We start from the raw sequence: 16,051 nt of genomic DNA on the forward strand, positions 1-16,051 counted from the left end.
GAAGCTTTCCCAAATTCCCCAAATCTTACACTCATTGCCATCTGGAGGCTTTTGTTAGCATGTTAGATCCTGTTGACTTCTACTACTGTGTGCTTGGTGGGCAGTCACATCGCCTGCCGCACTGCCAACTTCCTAGGCAGGCGTGAAAAGTCCCCGTGTGCTTCCTGTTTGCCCTGGCTCTGTCATTGCATCACAGGGCCTTGGCCGCTCAGAGCTCCCTGTCGTGGCTGGAACCAGCCAGCACAGCGCTAGCCGTAGCCAGGGCCAAGTAGTCCTTTGTTGTCCTCTTGGCCAGATAACGTGCTGGTGGCTGGTCTCCCGGTTGCTCCCCTATGAGCGACGTCTCCCTGGGCGACCAGGCGCCTCAGGAGTGGTCTGTGGGGCACAGGAGGGAGCACAGGCCAGGCTGGCTGTAGGGCCCCGTGTTGAGCCAGTGTCACCCTCTGCAGCGGCCAGCTTGGTCACACGCGGAACTGAGAAAGGACCCTCTTGCCCTCCCTACCACGTGTGTGGTCTTTCTTGCAAGTTCCAGAGGGGAAATAAGCTGAAAGCGGTCCCTGTCCTTAAGCAGCTTATGTTCTAAAAATAACCATGACAGAAGTTCTGGTCTTTATTGAAAGTCTCTCCTCCAGTACATAGTTTTAACATTTTCATTATTTCCCCCATTGTTTAATTGCCGTCTCTCTGAAGAATGATAGAGGTCATTCCTGCAGATCATGGGGTGTCGTAGACCTGGGACAGTCACGTTAGGCAGCCCTTTCTTTTTACCAACGGCGAAGCCTCTGCCTAGAAAGGCCGTGGCCTGAACAGTGATTTCAGTGATCAAACCAGAACAAAGGCCAAGGTTGCTTACTCTCAGTTTGGTTTCTGTTTGTTTGGTTTTGCTGTATTTTACCATGATGTTTGTCCTAATATTTAAGAAAGGGGAAGAAAGGGTTAAGACTTAATAAGTACATTCTAGATTGAAAAAGTCCTGAATGTCTCCTCAGTTGTCGGAAAGGAGATGTAGACCTCATGAAGTAGAATAAGATGAAGATTCTTGTCCTGTTTTTGGAGCCACAGGTTGGAAAACCTGCATGCATCTAATCCTCCACCATTTCCAGTGGTAAAAAATTAAACTCTGTGGCTGACATGCCTGGATGCCGTATCTGCTTGGAATATTGTCAAGATGAAGAGGTCAGGAGGACGTGGCTTTCCAGACCTCTTAGCTAAAGCTGTGAGCAGAATTTGGGAGTGACGACTTTAATAACGCTCTTAGGCTGACAGGTTGGGAATAAGGTCAGCAATGTTAAACTCTCAATGAGCTGAAAGGTGGGCGGTTGTAAGTGATGGTAACCAGCGTCAGGCTGACTTCCTGAAGGGCTTGGCCAAAAACGAAGTCACCGTGCAGGTTCTCTGAAGCTTCCAGAAGCTGATGTATGAAGATCCAGTTGGTTCTCGACCTTCCTAAGCTCTTAGAATCCCTTTCGGCCCTGGTCATCTCACAGGTGGACGATGGTACCTGCCCTCATTGTTTCCTTTCTCTCACATCAGTGCAACAGGGGAGGGTGAAGTCCCAGCGGTGTGGCAGCCTGAGCCCGAATCCCGCCCTCGCAGCCTTGTGACCTCAGACATGTTAGGTGACTGGACTCCGTTCTCTCGTGTGTTAAGAGGGACAGTGAGGCTGTGTAAGAATTTCGTTCAATACTGTAGGTAGAAGCGTACATGGGGCAGGGTTGAGCCTATATTAAGCTCTGTTAGTTGCTGATACCATTGTTGTTTATATCATCCTGCCCCTGTGCCTTCCTGTTCCTAGTTCCACTTATCTAAGTCCTGCACTTCCTCCAAGGCCCAGCATTATCTCGTCTCCTCATTCGTAAGAGTGCTAGCCCATAATATGTCCGGTCCCATGTTTTCAGTTTTCCGGTGCCCAGGATGGCGCTGCCCCAGCCACAAAGGCCTGCCTCTGTGCCTCAGACACCTCATGTGTGCTCCCACCTCTGCGCCTTTATGCTGGCCGCTCTCTACTGGGAATGCTTGTCCCCCACGTGGTCCATGGCTGCTCCCCTCATCAGAGTGACTGTGCTGTTTATAGTATCATCCTTCTTTACTTTACATACATTTAATCTGCTGGAGTTTTTTCCGCAATATTTATCACTACCGGGCAGTTATACTTAATATTATTTTTTTTAAAAAAATCATCAACTGGACTCTAAGCTCCATGAGAGGGACTTCCCTGGTGGTCCAGTGGTTAAGACTCTGCGCTTCCACTGCAGGGGACACGGGTTCGATCCCTGGTCAGCAAACTAAGATCCCCCAAGCCCTGTAGCATGGCCAAAAATAAAATTAAATTAAAATTAAAAAATAAAATAAGGGACCTCCTGGCGGTCCAGTGGTTAAGAATCCATGTTTCCACTGCAGGGCCACAGGTTTGAACCCGCATGCCATGCAATGTGGCCAAAAAAAAAAAAACAACAAAAACCCTAAGCTCCACAAGAGGATGAACTTTGATTTGTTCACTAAGAAAAGTACTTGGCACGTAATAGGAGGTAGTAGTTCAAATGTATTTCTTTAATAAAGGACCGATAACAATACCTATCTTACATGTGTATAGGGAGGTTTACAATTCATTCTCTTACTTGCTTCATAAGAACAGTGATAGAATTATTATCAGCTTTACTTTACAGGTGAGAAACAAGCCCAAAGACATTGGTCCAAGGCCAGACATCTAAAATAGTCCCTGAGGTCTTCTGAACCCCAGGTGCAGTGTGGTTGCCACATGTCATGCTCTGCGTTAAGTGTTTTGTTGCTGATGGTGCTGGCGGTGATGCAGGCAGCAGCCAGCTGGAGCTCGGAGGTCTTAACTGGTGTTACACAGGGACGGATAGAGAGGGGGCGGAGCTTGCAGCTACTGCTAAAGTGGCTGCTGCCAAGCGATCTCACCTTCCTAATCTCAACTGATCCTCCCAGTAGACTTGCACGGTAACCAAAGCAGGGATTATGGTTCTTTGCATTGATAGTTCTTTGATATTGCTCAGGCTTTCCCTGCATTGGTATCTCTGGCTCTCCTGTCTATTTTTGTACACACCCTTAATTTTTAACTGGTTTTCCTGTAAATATAGTTTTGTACAATGTTATCTTTGTGGGAGGGAGGGAGGCCAACTGGGGACCAGGTTAGATATAGTATAATTCCTGAGTTCTGTCAGTCTGGAACTAACCAGAAATACAAACCTAGTTTTTAAGGGGGGGGGGAACCCCAATGTGCATCATCTTTTATTCTGTCCTTTGTCTACTTAGTTTTCCTCCCTTCCCCAACAGTGATTTTGGTCCCTAGAACTACCTTGTTTGTGTTTTGATATGAATTCGCTTTTCAGTTTTCTAGGTTGTACATTCCAACATTAGAAGGAGAGAATCTGATTCAGGAAGGGCCTGAACACATACAACAGGAGAAGCATGGTTTCACAGGCACCCTGTAGGATGTATGAGGCCAGCAAGGAAGATTGTTGCTGAAAGATACTGAATAAGGGATTTAGGGGTCCCTTATGTGTGTGAAATACTGGCCAGGTATTGTAGGGGACACATGAGCATAATATAATTATAGACCAGAGGCTGGCAAACTTCTCTGCAAAGGGCCAAAGAATAAATATTTTAGGCTTGTCAGCTATATAGGCTCTGTTTCAACTGCTTGAGTCTGCTGTTGGAGCTTAAAAACAGCCATAGACTAGAGGGTAAGTAACCAGTGGGCATGGCTTGGTTTGGACAGAAGGTCTTTGTCATCCCTTCCTAGCAGTGGTAAGTTCTGTAGATTTTTGTAGGGTGGCCATGGAAAGTTTTACTGAGGAGTTATGGCTTGAGCAAGGCCTTGACGACTGGCTAGGAGTTGACTAGTGGAGGGAGCAATAATTGAATAAAAAGACAAACTAGTCAATATGGGGAATGCTTAGCAGACATTGAGCAAATCAGCCTGACTAGTATTTAGACACTTGGTTCCTCATTGACCAGGTTCCTATTATAGGGACATTTCTGAACATAAAGAACTAAGATACCCCTGGCCTTAAGCTTGTGTCCAGTACATTGGGTGAGTGTAGTCATCCCTACCAGGGTAGGAGGATGGGAACGGGGGCTTGGAGTAATTGTTCTGCTTCTAACCTGCTTCCTGCCTTGGCAGAAAGACAATTCCCTGTCCTTCTCTAGAGCTGGATTGCCTAGGTTCACTTCCTTCCGTAATCACTGTGAGCCTCACTTTCTCTGTCTGTATAACAGGGATTATTATTACATTGTTACTATGAGGATTGAATGAGATAATCCATGTAAAGTGCTGAGACAGTAGTACTTGTATTAGTAAAAGCTCAGTAAATGGTAGCAGTTCTTTTTATAACCTCTAAATTCGATTGGAAATATTAGTGTTGCCTTGTTAGAATTATTTTAGATTCCTAAAGTGAGTATACATTCAGGATAGCTTGACTGTTTCACTTGGTGTACATAGATTAAACTCATGAGCATTGTAAAAAGCTGTAGATGGTAGAAATATTTACCTGACTCAGCCTTGTCTTTGGGGAACAAGTCTCCCCAAAGAATTCTTATTCACAAGAGCATATCCACGCAAGTTTACGGTCATAGTTCACACTGCCTGTGTGGCTAAAACTCCCAAGGTCAAAATTGTAAATTAAAGTGATTATAGGTTATTAGTGCCCCAGGTGCATAAGTGAATTATCTCTGGAAGAATAATAGACTTTAAACTTAGGCCTCCAAGGCTTCCCACAGATAAATTCCAAGGAACATGAGTTAACAACAACAATGACAAAACCCCTCCCAACAATACCATGAGTGACACTCAGTAGGAGTAAGAAACTATAAACTACAGAGTCAGTTTGCAACAAAGACTTTAGGTATTGGATTTAGCAGATACAGACTATAAAATAAACATTTTTATAATTTTAGAAGAATTAAAGTATAGAAACAAGAGACATCATAATTGACAAGATATTTTTTAAAGGACTAGCAGTAATAGTAGGGGCCTGGGTATTTGGTGGCTCCTATCTTATTTCTGACAGACTGACACACACACACACACACACACACACACACACACACACACACACACACACACACGGTGTTGTATGCGTTTCTCTTTTTTAGTTTATTCCATTTAACCAACATTTTCTGTTCTAAGCACTACAGTAGGCATTGGTGGAGAAGACTACAAATACCTGTGCTTGTCCTTAAGGAGTTTATAGTCTACTCTTACCTTTGTTTTCCGAAGGTGATCAGTCTTTGGAAGGCTGAAGACAAAAGACAATGGAGACTACAGACTTACTGACCTAACAAGATTTTTACTGCCCATGCATAGCCAGGTCTGTCCTCCAGCAAAGCAGTCAGCTCAATTCACCTATACCAAAAATTAATACATCTTGAGTACAGTAGTGCCCACTGTTTTGGAGTTGTTATTTCTTTGGCAGTGACCTTTGATACGAAGGATTTCACTAGGTTCTGGTCTTCAGAAGCTCCCTCCTACCCAGAACTCCTAACTCACTGCCCAAAGAATTCATCTATAAAAATATAAGGATGGGCTTCCCTGGTGGTGCAGTGGTTGTGAGTCCGCCTGCCGATGCAGGGGACGCGGGTTCGTGCCCCGGTCCGGGAAGATCCCACATGCCACGGAGCGGCTGGGCCCGTGAGCCATGGCCGCTGAGCCTGCGCGTCCAGAGCCTGTGCTCCGCAACGGGAGAGGCCACAACAGTGAGAGGCCCACATACTGGGGAAAAAAAAAAAAAAATATATATATATATATATACACACACACACACACACACACACATATATATATATATGTATGTAAGGATAATACTTTAACAGGAGAACTGTGCATTTGCCCACAGGCCTTTAATCACTTTGAGAAGTAAGCAAAATATAGCAAATATTTATTAATTCAGAAAATCCTAACCTATCGTAGTAAAGAAATTGATATATGTGTTTATAAGGCCCAAATGAAATCCCTGACATCAGGAAGAACAGAGTACTGAAGGAACGTAGGGAAGGAGTGATATTTGTCTGAGTGGGGGCCTGAGGAAAGCTTTGACAGTATAAGGACCATTTCTGCAGAGCTGAGAAATGTGACGAGCAATCTGGGAAAATGGGACTCTTGCTTCCCCACCGTGGAATTTCCTTTTTTCACCTTATTGCCATGCATCTTTTTTTTGCTCCACTTGGAATGACCCTTGTTGACATACTTAGAGGAGAATAACTTTCCTATGCACATTAATGAGATTATCAGAAATAAAGTATCTTATTGATGTGTATGCAAACCAAATTTTCAAACACATTACTAAACGGTATCTTGGAATGGGCGGCTGGGCGATGTTTTTCAGGTTGAAAATATTCTCTTGCATGACCGAGGCCACTACGTCCTGTGTGACTTTGGAAGTGCTACCAACAAATTCCAGAATCCACAAACTGAAGGAGTCAATGCAGTAGAAGATGAGATTAAGAAGTAAGCTTTTCCTCCTTTCTTGGAATTTTATCCATTATTGGATCAGCAGTTTTACCTTCAGCTTATGATTGAGAAGGTCAGGGTGAGAAGACAGTGGTGCTTGTCAGTTGCCCCTCGTTGGCAGTTGGGTTGTTGGATTTTAAGTGGAGGATGGGGAAGGGGTTCATGACCATTGACCAGTGGAGTAAAGTGAAGGAATCTTACAGCACTTTATCAATGGTCCTATGGTCATTATGCATAGATCTTTTGATTTACATCACATAGCCCTTAAAAAGGCACACACACCTTAGAAGTACTGTGATGTTTTAAGTGGGATCACGACAGCTGTGACATTACCAGTCAGTTGGTTGTGCTTTTTACTGAAACCTAAATGGCTGTGTATTCCTTCCTGCTCATAAGGAGCTCACCTGCAATCTAGTGGAATTAGTGGTGCGTAGGGCTGTTTAAGTCTCTGCAGATAGTGAATCACTGATTTCCACGAGAAAAAAGCTTCTTCAGGTTTGTGATTCCGGTAAGAACCTGACCCATTTTCCCCTGTTGTCCAGAGTGTTGGATTTTTCACAGGCACCAGCACTCACTATCACTGTTCATAAATCAGCAGTCTGGAGTGCACACATATCCTGACCCTCTCTCTCCGTTCCTGCTTCACGCCTGGCAACCGAGCCTGGGGCAGGAAGACTTACGGTCCAAGGCCCTGATAGGCACCTAAACCGCAGAGCCCTCTGGGCTCTAGAGACTCCAGCAGCGCAAATCACAGGCTTGGTAACACTAAGACTCTCACTTTGAAGATGAGCTTATCCTTCTCTTTTCTTGAGCCAGAGATAAGAGGAAAACTGTTGTTTCAGCCTTATGCTGGCAGCAAAGATCCGTCCACCTCCCAGCCTAGCCAGGGCCCACTTTATCCTCCTGAGTGTTCCAGCCAGTATTACATCTCTGTGTCGAGCCACATCTAAAGGGATTACTATTAAAAAAAAAAAATCAGCCAAATATACTATCAGACAACAGGGATTTACAGGAGAAGATTTTGTTATTTGAGGAGCAAGAAAAGTTGCTTTCAGAGTTTATTTAATGCCTTAGTGTCTGCGTCCCCACCTGCTCTTAGATTGGAAGGACTGCAGCCAGAGGGCCGTGGGTGTGTGCCAAGGACTGCTCTTCATTTCACCTGCACTAATATTCCATACTGTCTTCTCCAGGGTGCTCCCAGGGAACTAGACTCTACTTACATATCCATATATATATGTATATTTTTTAAAGTAATTCTGCTACCCCTGGTTTTTAATTATAGCATTGACATATTTAACAAAAAATGAATCTCTTGATTGTAGATACACAACGCTGTCCTATCGAGCACCAGAAATGGTTAACCTGTACAGTGGCAAAATCATCACTACGAAGGCAGACATTTGGGTAGGTGTCAACTAACCTATCCACATCTCAGATGTCAGCAGTCTTGGCCGTAAACTCCCAAGTTTAATGCAGACAGTGCCATAGCAAGAGTGGCCACTGTACCATATCATTGTCTACTTATCCCTCAGGGTTATTCTTGACTCGAGGTGATGAGCCACTGCTTCTCGAAGCATGTCAAAGAAAATTAGTTTAGACCTCTGTGAAAGTTATTCAGGTGACCTGCCCATTATTTAAGTGGTTCTCACATATGTGTTACTAGTTCTTAAGAGCAAAACCAGCTGAATACTTGTTCTTTATTGGAGCACAATTTGGTAATGAGGATAGAAATAATATAACTTAGCAGATATATAGTGATGTTGGGTTCTAAATTCAAGTTTCTAATGGGTTAATAGTACAGAGTGTTTAGATTTGCTGTAAATGTGGATGGTGCCAGTATCTCTCAGCAGACCCATTTGCAGCTATGATAAATAAATCACTAGTAGCAATCTGCTTTTTTTTACTTTTTTAGGCTCTTGGATGTTTGTTGTATAAATTATGCTACTTCACTCTGCCATTTGGAGAGAGTCAAGTGGCAATTTGTGATGGAAACTTCACAATTCCCGATAACTCTCGATATTCCCAAGATATGCATTGCCTAATTCGTAAGTATTTAAAGTTTCTAGTTTCACATTTTTATTTCTAATCTCTAGGAATGGATTGGAGGATAAAGGGATTAGATCCCAGGAGTGATGAGTGGGATGCAAAAATAAAGAAATCAGTTGATAACTGTTGGTCACTCAAAGACCATGTAACGGTGTCTAGTTAGAGTGGTGAGTCTTCTTGCCAGAAATCTAAACTTGGTTTCACACCTGGGCTGGCCACCCAAGCAGAAATCTTAACTGGGCTTTGAGCATTACAGTACTACCCTGTTCTCTTGCAGTCTGTATGAAAGCTCTGGTACCAAAGGAGTCCAGCTGACTCATATCAAGCGATAAGAAATTCATCTTTGCAAAACTGGAAGCAACTCAAATTAAAATGATTGCAGTGCGTTGGCTGAAGTGAATACATAATTAAGACTATATAACTCTATGGAACTAGGTTTTTTCCTCTCATTTAGGTTAATCACTGGATTTTGATAAAAAGCATTTAAACTCAATGCTTTAAAAAGTTTTTAAGATTCCCCACTCTTTTGTATCATCATAGTAAGCATATGTACTAATGTTCATTAACCAGATGGCAGAATAAGTAATTTTTGCTCAACCCGCTGTATTGGAATGCAGAAGAAACAGAGATTTTTATTATCTTTTTACTTTGGTCAAGATGTTTAGTATCCACATTTTAACAATCACAGATTGTAAATCCTGAGTAATGCACTTTGGGTCCTAGGTGGGGATACACTTGGAGAAAATAGAAGAAGCAAATGCGGTGCGGAGCATCTGACATTTGTTGAAGGCCTACTTGTACCTCATTTAATTCTTAAAACCCTATATAGCAGGGGTCCCCAACCCCCTGGGCCGTGGACCGGTACCCATCCATGGCCTCTTAGGAACCCGGCCACACAGCAGGTGAGCGGCGGGCAAGCGAGCGAAGCTTCATCTGCAGCTCCCCGTCGCTCTCATTACCGCCTGAACCATTCCCCCCCACCCCGCCCCCCTTCCATGGAAAAGTTGTCTTCCATGAAACTGGTCCCTGGTGCCAAAAAGGTTAGGGACCACTGCTATATAGTAAATATAATTATCCCTATTATACAAATGAGGAAACGGAGCCTCAAAAAGTATAGGTAATGTACCCAAGTTAACATAGTAGTAGCTTTTAAGTGACGACCCATTCCATTATACTAGTTTACACGAGTTTTATCAATCCGCCTCTTCCGTTTATTAATACAGAAGCGGGAGCAGTATTTAAAGGAATGGAATATCGTGTTTAATGGTTGTTGGATGTTTTCAGAGGTAAAGCATTATATTGATATCTGTACTAAAATTGCAGCTATGTAAATGAGATTGCAAGGAAATATGGGGAAATCGCCAAACTTATTGCTAGAATGGTAGGAATTTTTGCAAAAAAAATTTTTTTTTTTTTACTTTTGTGCAGCAAATTCATATTACGAAAAACAGCTCTTTATGAATGTGTGTAACATGGCATCTTTCCTAAACTCTGATCTGTTTCACTTTACAAACTGTTGGAAGAGTCCACTGTCACCCTAACTCACAGGTCTGAAAATGCATTTCTTGTTATCCCCCTGCGCACACACACACACATGCCTCTTTCACTCCCAGTACAAGGTTCCCCTCTCCTCCTTTCAGTTTCTATCAGTGGTGTCGCCATTCAAGCCCAGATGACTGAAATTTAACGTTTTCTTTGGATCTGGCTAGCAAGACAGAATAGAGTCAGTCATTTCCTAAGCAGCATTAATGCTTTCTTTGAAGTTTCTCCTGTTTGCTTGACATTCTCTCTGTTCTCATCACTGTCACCATAATATATACCGACCCTGTCGGCTCATGCCTGTACTGGTGGACTGGCCTGTCTGTCCAACACACCCTCACTATGAGATTAATCTTACAAAATACCACCCTATCATGTCCCTATTCAGTAAACTCATGGCTTGCCAATGGTCCCATGTATTCTGGATTCATCCTCCCCACCTTATTTCCCTTTATTCTCTGACAAGGAGACCTCTGCCCTGTCCTCTTGGTTCCTCTATTCCTTGCAACAAAGCGTTCTGTTGCCTTTCTCCAAGTCCGTCTTTGCTCAGACTGTTTTCTTACCTGGAATGTCTTTTTCTCTGCTTTTGCCCTGACTGACTAAATTTTTTCCTGCCTTCAAGGACCAGCTCCACTCCTGCCTCTTCTGCAAAGGCCTTCATAAGGCTGCAACCTCATCAGTCTTTTCTCAACTTAGGGTCCAAACCATTCATTTGATTACTTAAGCAATAAATTGCCTTACATTGCTGTTTACATGTATATGTGTTTGTGTGTCTTCTCAAGGATTTTTTCCCCTGGGGATTTTTCCAGCTTCAGAAGGAGCAGAAGCTTAAAGGACCTGGAAACAGACACATGATCTGTAGATCACAGTAAAAGTAGAGATGTATTTGTTATCTTGTCATTTCTTTTAGATTGGAAACCAGCTAGTACCTCCAACAAAAGAATAATAAGTAAATTCATGAAATTTGAGTTTTGGTTATAATTATCAAGAATAATCATTTGTCTAGCTGATAGTATGAAAGAAGGAGACCAGAACTTCCTAGGTACCAGAAAATGAATGTGTTAAGTTCCACACTGAGAACTTGAGTCCCTGTTGTGCAGATCACAGAATGTGAACTTAAAGTATCTTTGTTACAGTTCAAAAACTTTGTTATTTTCTTGCAGATATTTAAAATTTTAGGAAAGTTAGAGCTTCCCTTTCTGAGAGGGGAAGAAAAGGGCTAATCGTACTGTCTGACTTTTATGAGAAATAAAAATTTTAAAAAGAATTTTGGTAATAGAGAAATTATGCTTCTTAGCTAATGTAATAACTCTTTGGGTATTATTAAATAATTCATATATGTTTATCTTAGGGTATATGTTGGAACCAGACCCTGACAAAAGGCCAGATATTTACCAGGTCTCCTACTTCTCATTTAAACTACTCAAGAAAGAATGCCCAATTCCAAATGTACAGGTATGTGAAAGGTACTTTTTAGGGGAAGTAAACATGATTGAATTGTCATTTAGCATTCCTGGGGTATCAATCAGCTGTTTAAATGAATAAGGCGTCCCTTGCTTTATCTAATAGGGGGCATTCAAACAAGGCAACTATGAAGGAGTTGCTATAAAGGGAATCTAATTTTTCCATAGAATTTAATTATAAAACTGAGGCAATTTTACACACACACACACACACACACACACACACACACACACACACACCCTGGGGATTGAGTTGAACGCTTTGGGTAAAGATTGACCAACTTTACCTTGTCAGCTGTCCTAGTTCCCTGAGAGCCAACGTGCCTGTTGTATTTACCGAGAGGAGGTTGGGCAGGCCGTTTCCCTAAGGCAAGGCCCTGGACTTGCCACTGTGCCTAGGGGAACATAAGCCCCTTGTCCCTTTCCTCCTTTGCTGTAGCAGACCTTTCTTGATTTTGCTTCTGTTGCTGGCCAGTCTGGAACTCACACTCCTTTTTTTCTACCCTCCCCACATATGTCAGGCCATCAGAATGTTTTCTACACAGTCATCCTAAACTCTACAGACAGTTTTCAGAGTACAGTGCTTGCAAACACCCTTCTTGTAGTCTTGGCATATTTCTCATGTCATAGTATGATTCAACTTTCTTGAATATTTTACTAATGGATGCTGGAGTAAAAAATTTCTAATTGCAAATTGTCTTATAGTTTCTCCAGTAATGAACTTCTGATGTCACTACTGGAGCTTGAGGGTGCTGATAAGTAACACTTCTCTTTCACTCCCACATTTGGAATCAGATGTGGGAATCGTTCAGATGGAGCTCGGCATATTGGCTTTATTACTAAGAAGACTGAGTCAGGGAATGTGGCTTGACCAGTCAGGCTCCCTAACATTAGCTCCACATGACTGAGCAGCGAACGCCTGGTTCCTGAGGGACAGGCTCGTCCATAGAGGAGGGGGGCCGAGGGCAAGCCAGACCAGCTCACTTTTCTCTCCCAGTCTTATCAGTCAAGTAAGTTCCCCCTTTCCCTTGGGAGAGGAATGCTTGGAGGGTGGGAGAGAAGCTAGGAGAAATTTTCTAGCCAAAATCCCCTCCCCCCCCACCTGAAAACATGAAGGAAATGGAGGTGCCTCCTGAAAGCCACTTTCATTATTAGTGTTCCATGGTTCGGATTTCCCAGATTAAAACGAAGGATACTGTGCAGTAACCTAAGACAACGTGATCCCTTTTGCTGTCCCACTTTCCCGTTCATGAAGTTAAATAACGTGAAATAGGATTGGAAGCATTCAGGTTGGTAACTCATTTTTAAAAAGTAAGCGTCACCAGTCTCAAGCCGTTTGGCACTTGCTCAGTGGTGGCCAGCCGTTGTCTTGTGGCTCCCTAACCACAGGAGGCGCTGTTAGACGCATGGTGCAGAATCCGAGCCCGAGGAGCTCCGCCTGCCTTGTGGGTTGAGCAGTGCCTCACATGCTGGGAAGAGGGGCTGGCTCAGCAACCACACACACCGCGGCTGTGGGTTTCTCCCAGCATTCTCACTGAAGGCTAGGTGCACCCTGGCTTGGCCCACTAGGCAGCACCAATGTCTCTAAGATCTAGCTGAGAGCTTAAGTATAGCCTACAGACCTCTTTTCATTCCTTTCATAACATCACTTCTAAGCTGTGCTGTAGGAGGGGGAGGGAGCTGCGATCAAGCCCCAGTGCTCTTGCCTGGCCCAGAGGTTGAGAATGACAGGGATGGAGTGTGCTGTACTCAGGCTGCTCTGTCCCCTTCTCAGATCCTTTGCCTCCCTGACTGGGGCTGAGTCCAGCGGGATATACTTAGGTTAACTTCTTCCCTTCCCAGACCAGAGATCAGGGTCTGAAAGCCACTCCGGAAGACCCTAATGTGTATTTCCATTGGCCCAATCATGCTGGTTATTCTTTTTCAAAGAAATCTGTGGGGTGAGTTTTGGGAATTGGGTGAAGTGGGAGAAGGGAGTCAAAAGGTACAAATCTCTAGGTATAAAATAAATAAGTCATGAGGATGTAATATACAGCATGGTGACTATACTTAGTAATACTGTATTGCATATTTGAAGGTTGCTGAGAGAGTAGATCTTAAAAGTTCTCATCACAAGAAAAAGAATTCTATAACTGCGTATGGTGATAGATGTTAACTAGACTTATTGTGGTGATCATTTTGCAATATTTACAAATATCAAATCAATCATATTGTACACCTGAAACTAATATAATGTATGTCAGTTACATCTCAATTATTTAAAAAATCTCTGGTGTCCTATTAAAATTTTCTTTCAATTCTATAGAACTCTCCCATTCCTGCAAAGCTCCCTGAACCAGTGAAAGCCAGTGAGGCAGCTGCAAAAAAGACCCAGCCAAAGGCCAGGTAAGAAAGTTGCTGTAGTAGCAAGAGAGGGGACCTTATGGTTCTTGATTTTTAACGCTGCCATGGCCAGAGGCTGCACAGAACAGGAAAGGAAGCTCTGTCTCCCCCAGGCAGAAACTGTTCTTTGGGAGTGCAAGTTGGAATATAGTAAGATACAGAGATCTACATCTGAAAGAGAATCGAGAACCCCACAGCTACTCCCTTTGCTTGGGAATAGGTGCAGGGCATTCAGAGGTGCGGTGACAGCAGACCTTAAGTATTGCTAGTACAATATTGCTAAACATGTGTCCTGGCCTTTGCATAGCCTAGTCCACCACATTAATCTCCAGGAAATCTTACTTTCTGTGGCTCCAGCCACATTAGGAAAGTACAGGTCAAAGCATTGAGTCCATGAACAGCAAAAGAGCCTATGGATCTTAGGTAATCACATTCTAAATAACGGAGGTTCTTCCAAGTAGCAGGTCAAGAGAGGAGTCAAGAAGCTAGGGTTTTATTTGGGGAAATGCCCCTGTGCGAGAAAATAGAGTGGGTGCCGAGGAAGCTGGGAGAGCCATCAGAAAGCATGGAAGTCTGACCCAGAGCAGGGAGGAGAAGGTTGGCTCCAAGTGACCTGGACTGCCTGCCACACAAGGTAAGGAAGGTGCATTGTCCAGGAGTCCTGTCTTTTAGGAACCGGCCTGCCTTAATATCCTTGTGGCTGGAACATTATGGCTGAGAGCAGCCTCTGGGAAGCGTGGCCTCGGGGCACACAGGGCAGTGGATTTCAGGAGCACAATAGCTGAGCCACTTGGTCTTTTACACCCTTGTAGTCGAAGGTCTGCAAGGCGCATCCTCATGGCTGCCGTGTCTTCCAAATGGCAAATTCTCAGGGTTGTCCCAGAATTGTTTATACCCTACTTTTCTACCACACTCCCATGTCAAGGAAGCCTTAGTGCAAATTATATCAACAAAGCACCCTAGATGGGAATATATGAATTTTAATAGAATAGTAAAATAACTTCTGTTTTAGAAAATTCTTGAATATTTATAGAATGCCTGTTGTGTGTCTATTCCAGATGTGGCTCTAAAGTAATAAGACTTTGGTTTTTAACAAACTTAGCAAACTACGTCCATGATGTTACTTTGCATTCTGTTTATATGTTAGTAAGTCTGCCATGATCACCTCTAGGAATTGCTTTTGGGGCTGATTTAATTAGCTTAATCTTTTGGGCTTATGGCCATCTTGTACTAGGCCCAGACTTGGTATGTATAGAGGCTAAGCAAAGATCCATTCCCACAAAGCACACACATTTATAAAAATTATAATACCTGCTGACGTTTGAGTGGTACTGTGTTGTGTAAAATGGAGAAAATAATACCTACATCATGAGGCAGATGAGAACATCAAACACTCCTGTGACTGTGTAACTTATATAAACTCTATGGTGCCCATGTGTTAGTTCGTGTGGACCTCAGTAATGCTGCAAGAATATGCAGACCTTACAGCCAAGAGATTTGGATCTAAGCTGTTCTGTATATAATCTGCAGTGATTTCATTTGCGTGATCACATTTGCTCCCCAGTCCTGAGAGGTGGGTTTTTCTTTCAGACTCCTTTTTTTTTTTTTTCTTGGCCCCGTCACGCGTCTTGTGGGATCTTAGTTCCCCAACCAGGGATTGAACCCTCGCCCTCTGTGAAAGTGCAGAGTCCTAACCACTGGATCACCAGGGAATTGTCCTCAAACTCTATTTTTAAAGTAGCCACTATTCATTGAGGCATCACATATACCAGCTACCATACTAGGTACTTTACATAAATAAGATGACCTTTTTCCCCCCCTTAAAACAAATCTGTGAGGTTGTTGCTGTTCTCACTTCACAGATGAGGAAACAGAGACTCAGAATTGTAAGTCAGCTGCTCAGGGTAGTTAGTCAGTATGTGATTAGCAGAAGAACCAGAACTCCAGCATCCTCACTCTTTCTACTCTGCACGTTAAGTGGTTTGCCCAGTATCACACAGATAGGGCAACTTAGAGCCAGATCTGCTGGCTTCAAGATCTGTATTTTCTTACAATATACTGAGGTCCATACAAACTAACATTTTGAGCACGCTTCAGTTTATAAAATGGTTTTACAGTTATTGATACATTGATGTTCACATCTGCCTCA

The 16,051-nt window shown here is 43.2% G+C and overlaps 1 protein-coding gene across 4 annotated transcripts in view; it reads left to right on the forward strand.

The window, feature by feature from the left end:
* AAK1 (AP2 associated kinase 1) overlaps window positions 1-16,051 on the forward strand; it is a 166,609-nt gene that overhangs the window by 93,061 nt on the left and 57,497 nt on the right. For all 4 annotated transcript variants that reach the window (XM_079940688.1, XM_079940689.1, XM_079940690.1 and 1 more), the window contains exons 6-10: window positions 6,348-6,469; window positions 7,795-7,876; window positions 8,385-8,517; window positions 11,409-11,512; window positions 13,826-13,905. In XM_079940688.1, coding sequence (XP_079796814.1) covers window positions 6,348-6,469; window positions 7,795-7,876; window positions 8,385-8,517; window positions 11,409-11,512; window positions 13,826-13,905 — 521 coding nt within the window. The remainder of the gene's footprint in view (window positions 1-6,347; window positions 6,470-7,794; window positions 7,877-8,384; window positions 8,518-11,408; window positions 11,513-13,825; window positions 13,906-16,051) is intronic.

The sequence above is a fragment of the Stenella coeruleoalba genome (genome assembly GCF_951394435.1).
Source record: "Stenella coeruleoalba genome assembly, chromosome: 13".
NCBI lineage: Eukaryota > Metazoa > Chordata > Mammalia > Artiodactyla > Delphinidae > Stenella > Stenella coeruleoalba.